The sequence below is a fragment of the Pleurodeles waltl genome, chromosome 11 (assembly GCF_031143425.1).
Source record: "Pleurodeles waltl isolate 20211129_DDA chromosome 11, aPleWal1.hap1.20221129, whole genome shotgun sequence".
NCBI lineage: Eukaryota > Metazoa > Chordata > Amphibia > Caudata > Salamandridae > Pleurodeles > Pleurodeles waltl.
The window spans coordinates 531,630,047-531,645,276 of NC_090450.1; the positions used below are offsets into that span (position 1 = coordinate 531,630,047).

Genomic DNA, 15,230 nt, shown 5'->3' on the forward strand with positions numbered 1-15,230 from the left:
ATGTGTAAAATAGTTGATCTCTTGTTGGATTCCATACAACACTTGTCTAAGTTTTAACTGTAGCAGTAATCACCCTTAAAGGCCTACTGGCTTTAACATATGCTCTTTACAATAAATAAGCCAAGCCTGCTGCTTTTATTGTAACTCTCATAAACCAATTAGACATATGGCATAGACAATGCCATTTCCCAGTGAGCTATTTCGACCTATGGTCTATCACTAGCTTTTCACAACAACCAACTCCAGACAGTAGGTAGCTATCTTTAGGACCTAGCTTCCATAGGAAATATGTTCTTTGTTTTGCTAATAACTTTGGAGCCTTTTGACGAAACCACACAAATGTTTCAAAAATATTCTGCCACTCACTTTAGCTGCTGTCTCGAATGTTTTGGGGTGATCTGTCAAGCAGGGGCTGAGAAAAAGAGGAGGTCCCAAAACATGTTTTTCCCCATCAGGAGTGTGGAAGTTGGGGATGGGAAAGCAGGATTAAGGGGTCAGGACAGAGGTATCCTGACCCCATAGGACTGATGGATGGGTCTCTGAGGGACCCCTCATTGGCAAGAAATTGGCCAAAAATGTTTTTAGGGCGTGCGAGGATCCATGGATCAACCGCTGCGCTCAGTGAGGGCCTGTCCCCTCCCCATGTGAATCTGCGACAGATCTAGGGGATCCAGAGACCAAATTAAATTAAAATACATATACACCCACTCACACCCCAATTCACACCCCCATTCACAGAAAACCACTACCACACCCAGTCACAGACCCACACACCACTCACACACCCACTCAACAGACCCTTACAGCCACTCACACATCCACGACACACAAACTTACACATACAGCCACTCACCAACCCACTCAGCCCCACAGCATGGGGTTGGCCGCAGGGCCTCGCTGCAGGCCAGGCCCTGCAGCCAACTGCACACAGCCCATGATTGGGGTTGGCTGCATTCAGGAGGTGGCTGCATGGCAAGGGTGCAAGTTATAGATACCTTAGGGCACAAGTTATAGTTTGAGATAAGTAGAACTATAACTGTTTAACTTTGATGGCTTTGTGTGTAAAATCTGTACCTAATTATAATGTCTGTGACCTTTGATTTTTTTATTGAATTTCTAAGGATTTTTTTTATTCTATATTTCCCAACTATAAAGTCCCTGTAACCTTTGTTTTTTTGGGGTTAATTTCTAGTTTTTTTTTATGTAAAGTGATATTTAATTATCTTACGTTAATCCAACTTCTGTTGCACATGGCTGTCTGCTGCGAGTAGTTGGCCCAAGGCCAAACCCCTGCATGCAACCCTCCCCATGGTGAGCACAGCCTTCAGACATGCAGCCAACCCCACACGGAGTCTGTGAATGGCTGTGTTTGTGTTGTGTTTGACACATGCTTTATTCGATCGGTCAATCATCAAAGCGAAAATACAATATAGTAAGAATATGGATAAAACCAATAATAGTAATGATTTTTATAAAAACATAAATAGAATATTGTGGAACATGAGTTCCTAAAACGTAGTCTAATTAAAAAAAATTCTCAGTACACATAATACACATAATACGGTTTCAACCCCCTTCCTATAGTTCTTGTAAGGGTAAGAGAATAAAAGTAAGGCTCTGATTTAAGGCACAGTTTTTACAATGGAATTCCGTATTCGCCATGCTACTAATAAATATTTACTGACAGCAAGTATTAAAACCGTGGAATGGTGACTTTTTAAAATCCTCAAGGCAGAGGCACAATCTCTTATCCCCATATCGCGGCAAATATGACAGATCCACTTAGACCTGGGAAGAGAGTAAGCAGGGCAAAAAAACATAAAATGCTCAACCGTTTCTGATTTTGCGCCACAGGCTGGGCATATGCTTGTATCTGTTTTTGTACCCCATCTGCACATCAATGTCTTCAATGGCAGTAGCCCAAAACGGAATCTGGCATATAAGCTTTTGCCGAGGATGTCAGGAATATTGTCTAGGTATGGTTCAAATTGTGGATACCATTTAAAATCTGTGAAATGATTTGTTAAGGTGCCATGAGTTCCGTGGGTAATATAGCCATTGCATACATAGGACCAATATATGCGTTTTAGCGCAATAGAATGAGCCTTTTCTAGTTTGTGGGGTTCCTCCCAAAAGTGGCTAAGGCCGAGTTTATTAAACCAACTGGATACATTTTTGACCCAGGGAATAGAAGTTGAGTTGGGACACATTAGCAGGTCGTGGATTGAGGTTTTATAAACGTCTAATTCGGGGTTGGTCCATAGTCGTATCCAATATAATAATGGTCTTAAGATGATTAAATCTGCTATGCGTCTCAGGCCTAAGTCTAAGAACAGAGGTATCAGTGGAGTACTAGGAGGACAAGCACACAAGGACCTCGCAAAACTATTCTCACTAATACTGAGCCTGTTACAGTCAGAAAAACCCCAGACCTCTGCTCCATATGCGGCGGCACCCTGTGCTCTGGCGATGTAGATCTTAATTGCCGGGGAGACAGTTTTTGCTGTCGTGCCCCTGTAAAAGCGCAGGATTGATGCCGCGCCATGCTGCAGGCGGCCCACACTTTTGTTGATCTGTTCTCCCCAATTTAAATTATCAGCAATCCTTACACCCAGGTAATCAATGGAGGAAACCTTATCCAGGAGGTTTCCTTCTAAATGGATAGTGCATTTCTTCCGTGCTCCTGAGCGGAACGCCATTAGCTTGGTCTTTTTATGGTTTAACTCTAGGCCGTAGTCGCAACAGAAGGAGTTAAATCTATTGATAAGAGTTTGAAGGCCCATGGGAGATTTAGAAATAAGGAGACAGTCATCAGCAAAAAGAAGGATTGGAATTTTTTGAGCGCATAGGGTGGGGGCATCATTCTGGCACGTCATTAAAACCTGTACAACCTCGTTAATAAAAATAGAGAATAAAAATGGTGCCAACACACAACCCTGGCGAACACCCCTATTTATGGGGATTTTATCCGTTAGTTCGCCTAGGTTCCCCCATCTCACCTGCGCATATGTATCCTCGTGCAACCGCTTTGTAAATTGGATTAGATTGGCCGGAGTCCCTATTTTTTGTAACACTTCCCACAACTTTTCCCTCGGGACCAGATCAAATGCTGATCTCAGGTCGACAAAGGCGATGTATAATGGTTGTTTGGCAAGGGCTGTGTACTTCCAGTACAGAATGGCCAGTCTAAAGACCTGGTCCACTGTACTGGTCCTTGGGCGAAATCCAGCTTGAAGAGGGGAAAGAATATTCTGATCTTTGGCCCAATTGGTTAATCTACCTAGGAGTTGTTTGGCAAATATTTTTTGGATGTTGTCAATTAAACTGATTGGTCTGTAATTTGTTGGAAGGTTTGCGTCACCCTTTTTATGAATGGGGATAATTTCTGCTCCCTTCCATGTCATGGGGATCTGCCCCCCTTCGGCAATTTTATTAGAGAGTGTATTGATATACCAAGTCCAGACTATTGGTTCTGACGAGTAGAGATCCCCCGGAATTTTGTCTGGGCCTGGGGCTTTCCCAAGTTTTAAAGAACCAATAGCATTGGCTGTTTCTTTGGTGGTAAAGCAGATGTGGCTCTTAGAACCCTGTGTGTCCCCTGCAAGAGGAGCTGGGCCACAATACTCATCAGGGGTAGGTGGAAAATCTTGGCCTGCTTCCCCTGTAACTAAGATTGTGGGGGTTTCAATTTTCCTGTATAAGCCAGAGAAATGGTCAACCCATTTCTCTGGCTGTATGTGGCTTCTCACACTGATCCTGCCCTCTTTCTCTCGTTTGCCTAACAATTCCCAAAACAATTTATTATTGTTAGATTGAGTAGCATCCAATAAACTCTGCCAGGTTGTGTCTTCCCAGGTTTTTTTTGCTCGGGTGATGGATTCTTTGTAAATACGTCTAGCTAATAGTATTTCCCCATGGGATCCGTTCAAAAGGGCACCTTTTAGTCCTTTCTTGGCCATATGGCAGGACTCGTCAAACCATGTGTTAGAGGTAGCTCCTTGGTGTCTTACCCCGACCTTCCTGTAGAATATATGTTGTAATCTTATAATCAAATTTTCATGTATGGATAGAAAGGGGATATCATTGGAATCGTGATCTCTGTATTGGGCAAGGTTATCTACAAAGGCCTGATAAATCTCGCATAACAGGTAAGGGTTTGACTGGACCTTTGGCCACCTGACCTTTGTAGATGTGATGTTCATGGTAGGAATAGGGACCAAGGTAGTTTGTTTGTTCAAAGTCCTACCAAACACATCACCTGACATAGAAAGTAGTAAGGGATGGTGGTCACTTTCGGTTCTAACGTCCACCTTCATATCATCCAGAAAGGGCCACAGTCTCACATCCACTAGAAAGTAATCGATTACGCTTGTGGTTGGACCACGTTTGAAAGTGGGTGAAGTGTCCAGGTCAGAGGGCATACGGCCATTGCATGCCCTGAGACCGTGTTTCAAACAAAGAGATGCCAATTGGATAGCTACATGAGAATTAACAGTTTGTCACTAGTCAACTGTGCAATCCCCCATGTTTCATCTTCATCCTCTGTGAGACCAGTTAGTATCGCAGAGGGTTCAAAAGTGCAGTTTACATCCCCTGCTATTATTAAGTAAGTGGTTGATTGCAGGGTGTCTAGAAAATCAAGAAGCTGTTTTAAGACTGGTGACTCAGCCCCTCGCGAAACCGAGCGGGCGTAAATATTGACAAATGTTATGGTGAAGTCCTGTTGGAACGTAATTTGTAGCCCCATCAGATCTGGGCTATTGAACTTTAAAGTCTTGTGTGCACTGTACAGTTTTATTTAATAGCATCAGAAGTCCTCCTTTTGCTCTGCCCGTCAATTTTGTGGAGGGTTGGGCAGCCACATTGAAGGAAAGAAACCCGTCTAGGGTAGTCAGCTCTTTGGACCATGTTTCCTGAAAAAGACATAAGTCTTGGGTATTGATATACGAGCACCAGTCATTATCGTCTAGTTTCTTCCCAAGGCCTGCTAGGTTCCATGTCATGATTGATATGCCTTTTTCCTCAAGGACCGGGGTTGGTGGCTGTGGGTTCAGCCTCTCGGGAGTCGGCTCTGTATCGGCAGGTCCATCAGAAATCGTCGGACTGAGTTCCGTTAAACTAGTACCGAGAATTGGTCCCTGGGCTGTTGCCAGTCATACTGGGTTAGGCCGAATAGTGTTGACATGCCTGGACTGATTGCTGGTTGAATTATTACATAAGTAATCAGAAATTTGTGGTTGGCCTTCCATCTACGATGCTGTCTCTAAGGTGATGTACCCCCTTTTTTGTTCCATAAGATGAAGAGTTCGGTCATTGAACAGAACAAGGTTTTCTACCAGGGATCTGTTATGGAACTCGATTGAAATTACGTCATATGTTGATCCTAAGGGACACCACCGCTTAGTGTTACAGATATCCGAACGTATAACTGATAGACAGTTTCTTTGGTATCGTAGCCAGTGGATTACTTTGTTAACCCTAGACTCATGATCCTCACTGAGTCCAGGAAGCAGTTTCGGGACTTGTTTCAAGAAAAGGGTATTAGTTCCAGGCTTGAGGCATTGGGGTTTTGGCAGTAGGACTGGTTCATGAAGTGTCCTCTGAAGGGAAGGGTCATTGGGACGACCGGAAGCATATTTGGGAGCGTATGGGTCGTTGTCATTAGGAATAGCATAGAATCTCCTGGGTGGGAAATTGTCAGTCTGTATACAGCTCTTTGCTGACGGATAGATTGAAGGCCCTGAGGGGAGTCTGTTAATGGCAATGTGGTTTCCCATAGTGTCCCCCTCATCTAGTGGTCTTTTGCAATGTCGACTCGCCTGTGTAATGTTGTATTCTGGGCGTGTTACGTTCCCATCTGGGCCAACCCGATTTGACTTCTCCTTTTGATGATCGGTAACCTGGCCCCCCCTGTGCAAGTTGGGTTGTTAATGTTGGATCTGGCATTGTATGGCCTGTATTCGCCTCTTCGTCCCTATGGTTGCACTTGCATCCACACTCTAAGCTCTCCCGGAAGCATTTGGCCATTTGTAGAACCAGGGATCTAACTTCTTCTATTCTCTGAAGTATAAGAGCATTGCTAAGCTCGGTGACAGGATGCATTAGAGGGGGGACAGGAACTTGTTTCGAGGTGCGATGGATGGTTCCTTTGCTGATATCGTCTGATATTGTATCAAAAACTCTAGGAGTTTCATCATTCTCGGCTAGGGCCTCAAACCGGTTCCTACAAGGAATATTCGGGATCGGAATCGTCACAGGACTCAGTAGTATGGCAGGATTTGGGATGTTGCCCTCTGTTCCCTCATGGGGAGATCCGCTTCTGTGCACCAATACATTTGTCGTGTTTGTTGTAGCATTTGAGGTGGGGACGGATAGCAGGTGCGTTGTTGGTGAGGTTGCACTGTTTTTGCTCAACCCTGAGTCCAGGTCTTGATCCTTTGCCCTTTTCTTAAAATAGTCTTGTATCTTCCCTGGTGGAACCAGGGCATTTTTTCCCGAGGGAGGCACCGTTATGATTTGGTGAACAGTTTAAAATTGCCTCAACCTCTTCAAACAACAGATCTATCTCCTCGAAGGTTTTTTTGGGCTTAGTGACTAATTTAGCAGTGCGCTTCCTCTGCTTTTTGCTATCTGTCAAGGGACCTAGTGAGTCAGCAGCTTTCCTTTTCCCCATGGTGCCTGTAAGATTATAGAATATCAGAAAATATATAAGTTGAGCTTACTTGGTGTATTTAGGCAGTAGATGAAAGAGAGTGGGCCCAGCCCAGCCTCTTCCGGACGATGACGGGCCCGCCCTTGGCCCGGGCGCCGCCCACGCGCGTCCCGCGCTGCGGGAGCGCGAAGATTTTTTAAAGGGCTCCTGCCCAATGACGTGGCTCTCCTCCCGGCACTGACAGCGCTTCCCGCGACGGCGGGAGCGCGAAGATATTTTAAAGGGCTCTTGCCCAATGACGTGGCTCTCCTCCCGGCACTGACAGCGCTTCCCGCGACGGCGGGAGCGCGAAGATATTTTAAAGGGCTCTTGCCCAATGACGTGGCTCTCCTCCCGGCACTGACAGCGCTTCCCGCGACGGCGGGAGCGCGAAGATATTTTAAAGGGCTCCTGCCCAATGACGTGGCTCTCCTCCCGGCACTGACAGCGCTTCCCGCGACGGCGGGAGCGCGAAGATATTTTAAAGGGCTCCTGCCCAATGACGTGGCTCTCCTCCCGGCACTGACAGCGCTGTGAATGGCTGTATAGGTGTGTGACTGGATGTGTGTAGTTGTGTGGGTTTGTAAATGGATGAGTGAGTGCATGTGTGAATGGCTGTGACTGGGTGTGGTAGTGGTTTTGTGGGTCTGTGAATGCGTGTACGAGAGTTGGTCTGTGAATGATTTTTTTTTTAGTTTTATTTTTATTATTTAAATTGGGCTCTAGATCAGCGGACCCTTGTGCGCCCTCAAAAAACATTCTTTGGGCAATTTCTTGCCCATGAGGTACACTAAATTACAAAAAGCACTCTCTCGACCAAGATATAGCTTTCTGCCAAATTAGGTGTAATTCCGTTCAGCGGTTCGGACTGTAGTCATGTCTAAAATCCCTAAGGGGAATTGAAAAATTGCTCTGTGATCCTTTTTTTTTAGCCCCCACTTGACTAATAACCCCAAACCTTTTCAGACAGCAGCTGAAGTGAATGGCAAACTAGTTTTGAAAATTTGTGAAACTGCACCAAATTTATTAGAAAAATAAAGGTTTTCCTAAGGAAACTAGGTTGGGGGGGGAGGGTGTGTGTGTGTGTGTGTGTGCCAGGGACTACAGTGGCAAGGAGTGTTTTTCAAATATTTTTTGCTTCTATCCATTTTTTTTTTTTTGTTTGTTTCTAAATTTAGACTGACGAGGGCCCAGCACCTCAACAATAGAATTTGGCTTAAGTCATGACAAAACAAAACTAGCATTCACAGAGTAAAGACTGACTGACAAAGCAAATCTTTGTCATTCATTCCTAAAGGTATTTAGTTCACACAGAAACGCTGTAAGACTTACGTGAGATTTCTTTCCAAAGTATGGGAAGTACATCAAATCTATTCTTCCGTGCTCAGGGAAATACTGCAAGCTCGCTCGATTTTCACTCTATAATGAAAAAACATAAAACAGCTCACATTTCCTGATGTAAAGTAACGCATAGAAGAGCACAGCTACCAACAAAAACAAACATGCTACACAGTAGTAGTCCAACATATAACGAATGGGATCCAGCAGTTTACAAAATGTTTTTTGCTCAAGGCTCACAAAAAAACAACAAAGAAAGCGAACAAAAAGGCTATTTCACTGAATATTTATTGAAATAAACTTCGTTTCACCTAAACTGCATAACTCTAATGCGAGTGATGGTTTCTACAAGCAATAAACACATCTACCTCATTAGATGAAGTGCTACTGTTAACGCATGGTGTTTGCAAGAAAAGAGGTAGCTCACGTAGTTCTTAGTAAAACGGAAGAAGATGCGGGTAGTAATCTAGAATAGGCACAAGCATCGAGACAGTCAACTGATCGTGCTCTTTTTTCTCTAAAAACAATGTGGAAGATACATTTTGGGGCACAGTGAGTCAATACCACTGGGCATGTTTTAAAAAAAAATAAAAAATAGAAAACTGCATGAGATGCTACAGTACGGAGAGCATGATCAGGAGTTCTTGGAGTACATGGTGCCATGCTTCAGGGATGACAACTGCGGAAGAACCGGAAAATAATCAAACAAGATGGACGTCTATAGGTTTCCAGAAACTCACCCAACAGGACGTCCGAATGACAACTGCTCAGTCCTCCTACTGGAGCCCACCAAACGCCAGTACCACAATACTACCAGATGAACGAGTTACTTACCTTCGGTAACGACTTTTCTGGTGGATACATTAGCTACCTGTGGATTCCTCACCTAATGAATACTCCCATGGCGCCAGCATTCGACGGAAATCTTCTTACTAGTCTCTGCACGTCGACGAGGACGTCACTCTAGCCCACGCGACGCCGTCTGACGTCATACAGGCAATAAGAGGTCCTCGACGACGTGCCGACGTCAGTACCAATCATTTTTTACGTGCATGAGAACAACCAGGCAATGCAATGAAAGAGCAAGGCAACATCCCATTACATTGTAAAAATACACAACATTGCATGAATAACTGTAAATCTTTTATATATATATATATATAACTCTCTCTTTTTAAAATATATATACACATCAAGTATATACACAAAGTAATATACATATATACATATATATAAATATAATATATACAACATCTATTGCACCCTCAAAGACCAAGAGGAGCGTACTCAAGGATTACTTGGTAAGACCAGAAAGGCAACGGGGAGGCGGGTGGGACCGTGAGGAATCCACAGGTAGCTAATGTATCCACCAGAAAAGTCGTTACCGAAGGTAAGTAACTCGTTCTTCTGATGGATACAACTACCTGTGGATTCCTCACCTAATGAATAGAGTCCCAAAGCAGTACCACGCCCGGCGGTGGGTGCCTAAATGGTCAAACCAAGAAATCCTGCAGCACTGACCGTGCAAAATGGCCGTCCCTTCTAACCTCAGAATCCAAACAGTAATGTTTTGCAAAAGTGTGAAGGGACGACCAAGTTGCGGCCTTGCAGATGTGGACCCCAGGAACACCTCTGGCCAAGGCCGAAGTGGCCGACTTAGCTCTGGTGGAATGAGCTCTAATGCCCTCAGGAGGATCCTTCTTTGCCAAAGAGTAACAGATTTTAATGCAAAGAACAACCCACCTGGATAGTGTTCGTTTGTGGACTGCCTTTCCTCTCCTCTTGCCCACGTATCCAATAAACAGCTGATCCTCCAGCCTGAAATCCTTTGTTCTATCAATAAAAAAGCTCAACGCCCTCTTTGGGTCCAGACGGTGCAGTCTTTCTTCCTCTTTGGAAGGATGAGGCGGAGGATAGAACGTGGACAAAGTAATTGCCTGAGCCAAATGGAAAGGTGAAACAACCTTCGGGAGGAAAGCAGCCTTGGTCCTCAACACCACCTTATCCCCATAAAAAGTTGTATAAGGGGGCTTTACTGATAAGGCCTGCAACTCACTCACTCTCCTTGCTGATGTTATAGCTATCAGGAAGACTGTTTTTAAAACCAAATACCTTAAGGGGCAAGAATGCATAGGTTCAAAAGGGGACCCCATAAGGAAAGTCAGGACCAGGGACAAATCCCATTGCGGCATAACGAATGGCTTTGGAGGATATTTATTTAGAAGACCTTTCAAGAATCTGATAACAATAGGGGATTTAAATAAAGATGGTTGGTCTGGAAGACATATGAAGGCTGACAAGGCCGATAAATAACCCTTAATGGTAGCCACTGCACAACCTTTCTGCGCTAGAGACAGAGCAAAAGACAAAACGTCCGATAGATGAGCATGCAAAGGATCAATCTGCCTCTCTCCACACCACGCAACAAATTTAGACCATCTATTAGCGTAGATAGATTTAGTGGAGTGTCGCCTGGCCGCTAATATAACATCCACTACCTCAGGCGGGAGAGAGAAGGAACTCAGGTTGCCCCGTTCAATCTCCAGGCATGTAGGTGCAGACTCTGGAGGTTGGGGTGTAGAACCTGCCCCTGCGACTGCGAGAGGAGGTCTGCCCTGAAAGGGAGACGGAGCGGAGGGCACATTGAGAGTTGGAGAAGGTCGGAGTACCATACCCTCCTTGGCCAATCCGGAGCTATTAGGATGACTAGAGCCCAGTCCTGGCGAATCTTCCTCAATACTCGAGGAATCAAGGGTATGGGAGGAAACGCGTAAAGCAACTGGCCGCACCAGGTTATTTGAAACACGTCCCCGAACGCTCCCTGCATCGGATACTGGAGGCTGCAGAATAACGGACAATGCGCGTTCTCCTGAGTGGCAAACAGATCTACCCAAGGAAACCCCCACCTCTGGAAGATTAAACGGACTTGATCTGGATGGAGACGCCACTCGTGGTCTGCCGAGAATTGGCGAGTGAGACTGTCCGCACGCACGTTCAAGACACCGGCCAGATGGTTTGCTATCAAGCAAATCTGATGGTCCTTTGCCCAGGACCATAGTCGAAGAGCTTCTCTGCAGAGAAGGTACGACCCCACTCCTCCCTGCTTGTTTATGTACCACATCGTGGTAGTATTGTCCGTTAGGACCTGTACCGACTGACCACGAAGGGAAGGGAGGAAGGCCTTGAGAGCCAGACGTACAGCCCGTAACTCTAACAGATTGATGTGAAACATCTGTTCCTCTGGAGACCAAAGACCTTTGATCTCCAGATCCCCCAGATGAGCTCCCCACCCTAGAGTGGAAGCATCCGTTATGACTGTGGCCACTGGTGGCGACTGCTGGAACGGCGTTCCTTGTGAAAGATTGTTGCTTGCAATCCACCACTTCAAATCCACAGCAGCATCTTTGGAGATCTTGACAGTACTCTCTAGATCCCCTTTGTGTTGAGACCACTGCCTTCGGAGGCACCACTGAAGAGCCCTCATGTGCCAGCGAGCATGCGTGACCAACAGAATGCAGGAGGCAAACAGACCGAGCAGACGAAGGACCTTGAGGACTGGAACTACCGCTCCATTTCGAAACATTGGAACCAAATCCTGAATATCTTGAATCCACTGAGGCGGAGGAAAGGCCCGACCCAATGTTGTATCCAGTAATGCCCCTATGAACAGGAGGCGCTGAGAGGGCTCTAGGTGAGATTTGGGCTCGTTCACCGAAAAACCCAGGTCGAACAACAACTGGGTTGTTGACTGCAGATGATGCGACACAAGCTCCGGGGACTTGGCTTTGATCAACCAGTCGTCCAAGTAAGGGAATACTGCTATCCCTTTCCTTCTGAGCTCTGCCACAACCACCGACATCACCTTCGTGAAGACTCGAGGTGCTGAAGTAAGACTAAACGGAAGGACCGCAAACTGATAGTGCTGCGATCCCACCACAAACCGGAGATACTTCCTGTGTGACTTGAGTATCGGGATATGAAAGTAAGCATCCTGCAAGTCGACAGACACCATCCAGTCTTCCTTGTTCAACGCCAAAAGCACCTGTGCTAGGGTCAGCATCTTGAACTTTTCCTGCTTGAGGAACCAATTCAAGATCCTCAGGTCCAGGATTGGTCTCAAACGACCATCCTTCTTGGGAATCAGGAAATACCTTGAGTAACATCCTCGACCCCTTTCCTGCTCTGGGACCAACTCAACCGCGCCCTTTGAAAGGAGGGCTTGTACCTCCTGTTCTAGCAACAGGAGGTGCTCTTCTGAACAATAAGAAGGGCGGGGCGGGATGAGGGGCGGGAACTCCCGAAAGGGAAGGGTGTAGCCTTTTCCCACAATACTGAGAACCCAAGTGTCCGTTGTAACAGTCTTCCATTTGGTGAGAAAATGCTGTAATCTTCCCCCTACAGGAGAGGAGTGAGTGGGAAATGGTGGAAGCCTAAGGCTGCTTTCCCTGCTGCACCCCGCCAGAGGATGAGGAAGAGGCAGAGTATTGCTGAGAGGCTCCCTCTGGTGCGGACCCTACCTCTCCCTCTAAAAGATCTATAGGGATGGGAAGAGGCAGGTTGCTGATATCTTCCCTGAAAGGAAGAGGAGGAAGAGCCACGCCCAAATCCACGAAACCTCCTGAAAAATCTGGAAGAGGCCGTGGAAGAAGGAGCTTGGAGCCCTAACGACTTAGCCGTGGCCCTGCTCTCCTTAAAACGTTCCAAGGCCGAATCAGCCTTGGCTCCAAACAGTTTGTCCCCATCAAACGGGAGATCCAACAATGTGGACTGTACATCAGCAGAAAAGCCCGAGTTACGGAGCCAGGCCTGCCTCCTTGCCACCACAGTTGTGCCCATTGCTCTGGCTACCGAGTCGGTCGTATCCAGTCCCGTCTGGATAATCTGGGTCACAGCAGCCTGGGCATTTGAAACAACATCCAAAAGACCCTGGGGAAGCTCTGTAAATGATGAGGAAATGTCATCCATCAGAGCATGAATATACCTCCCCAGGATACAGGTTGCGTTGGTGGCCTTCAACGCCAGACTGCAGGACGAAAAAATCTTCTTGGACTGCGCCTCTAGTTTCTTTGAATCTCTGTCCCCAGGCACCGTCTGGAAAGAACCAGGCGCTGACTTGGATGAACAGGAGGCCTGCACCACCAAGCTCTCCGGCGTAGGGTGCCTAGACAGAAAACCAGGGTCAGTCGGAGCCGCCCGATACCTCCTGGCCACGGCTCTGTGAACTGCTGGGGAAGATGCCGGCCTCTTCCACACCTCTAAAACCGGATCCAGCAGAGTGTCATTAAATGGCAAAAGAGGCTCCGCCGCAGCTGAGGCCGGATGTAGCACCTCTGTTAGAAGGTTTTGTTTAGCCTCCACCACCGGCAAAGGGAGGTCCAAAAAACTAGCTGCCTTCCGTACCACTGCGTGAAAGGAAGCAGCCTCCTCAGTATATTCTCCCGGGGACGAAAGATCCCACTCAGGGGAAGTGTCCAGCCCACTGGCCGACTCCAGACCACGCAGCCCATCACCCGAGTCCTCTAGCTCTCCTTCCTCCAGGGCTCGTTGGTACTCCTGCTCCTCTAATACACGGAGAGCACGTCTCCTCGAATGAAGCCGTTGTTCAATACGCGGAGTCGACAATGCCTCCGCCGAAGTCGAAGATCGGCGCCGATCTTCAGAAGCCACCGACGCCGCGTCCGGCGCCACAGGTAACTTCGGCGCCGACGAAAGAGCAGTCGAAGCAGATGGACCCACCGGAGTCACAGGCCGAAATCCCGACGTCGACGGGATGGAAATCCCCGGGGCCAATCCCTCTGAAGCCACCGGAGCGGCCACCGGCGCCGACACTGGCGCCGAGCCCACGTTCCCAAAAGGGAGAACGGGCATAAAGGGTGCCGGCCGAAGAGGCGCAGGATCACCCAATGAAAAGGCCAAAGGCCCAGCCGGAGCACCCCCTGGAGCCATCTGATGGAAGATGGCATACATCGCATTCAAGAATGCGGAACTATCGGCTCCAGGGGTGGGAAAAGCCGGATACTGGGGTGCCTGTCTCGGAGGCGACCCCGACGCCGGCCTCGACGTCTGCAACGCCGGAGAAAACACCTGAGGCTCCAATACCTCAATCACCGACGCCTGTCCAGGTAAAGTTGGAGACGCCGGAGAGGGCAACGGCGTCGAAGGATGCGGCGTAACCGTGGGACTGATCTCCCATGTCCTTCGGCGCCGATCCGAAGACCTGGAACGAGTCTCCTTTGAATGACGCTGAGATTCTCTACGGCGCCGGGAGTCTCGATGACGCCGATGTCTTGGTGAAGAAGACTTCTTGTGATGCTTCTCCTTCGATTTCGCCATAAACAGCTTCGCCTCACGTTCCTTGAGGGCCTTTGGATTCATGTGCTGGCATGAATCACAAGTCGAGACGTCGTGGTCGGAGCTCAAACACCAAAGGCAATCGGAATGAGGATCCGTCACTGACATCTTGCCTCCACACTCACGACAAGGCTTGAATCCAGACTTTCTCTGCGACATTATTACCACCGAGAAAGACTACGCAGCAAAAATACACTGTAACCACAAAAGTAACAGTTGCTCCCTCGAAGATAACCGTTTCGAATGCACGGAAAAAAGGGAACTGACGTCGGCACGTCGTCGAGGACCTCTTATTGCCTGTATGACGTCAGACGGCGTCGCGTGGGCTAGAGTGACGTCCTCGTTGACGTGCAGAGACTAGTAAGAAGATTTCCGTCGAATGCTGGCGCCATGGGAGTATTCATTAGGTGAGGAATCCACAGGTAGTTGTATCCATCAGAAAGGGAACACGCGCAGCACCTTTCATTCACTGCTCTCCACAAGTCGATGAACCATCCTCATACAGGTCAGATGCTGCACACCCAAGACTTTTTACACAACTTATACATTTAAATAAACCCCATACTACAGAGAATATAAATGCTTATGTTCAATACTATAAAGGCTCCTAAACCGGAACCGCTACAGCACATTTGGTTCCAATTACATCATTTTCATTTCTATATTTCTAAAACTTACTTTAAAGCTAAGCCGTACCCCAAAACTGAACTGATATTCTTACTCCAATCTGGATCCTTGCCTTAAAAAGAAACCTTATCCCCTCTGTAGCAAACTTCCACTATGATCTTATTTTTTTATGCTTCATTATTTTGTACATAACATTGTTAAAATGAATCAGGCACATAGCGCC

The 15,230-nt window shown here is 47.1% G+C and overlaps 1 protein-coding gene across 2 annotated transcripts in view; it reads right to left on the bottom strand.

The window, feature by feature from the left end:
• ATP1B3 (ATPase Na+/K+ transporting subunit beta 3) overlaps positions 1 to 15,230 on the bottom strand; it is a 260,215-nt gene that overhangs the window by 49,037 nt on the left and 195,948 nt on the right. For both annotated transcript variants that reach the window (XM_069213934.1, XM_069213935.1), the window contains exon 6: positions 8,024 to 8,110. In XM_069213934.1, coding sequence (XP_069070035.1) covers positions 8,024 to 8,110 — 87 coding nt within the window. The remainder of the gene's footprint in view (positions 1 to 8,023; positions 8,111 to 15,230) is intronic.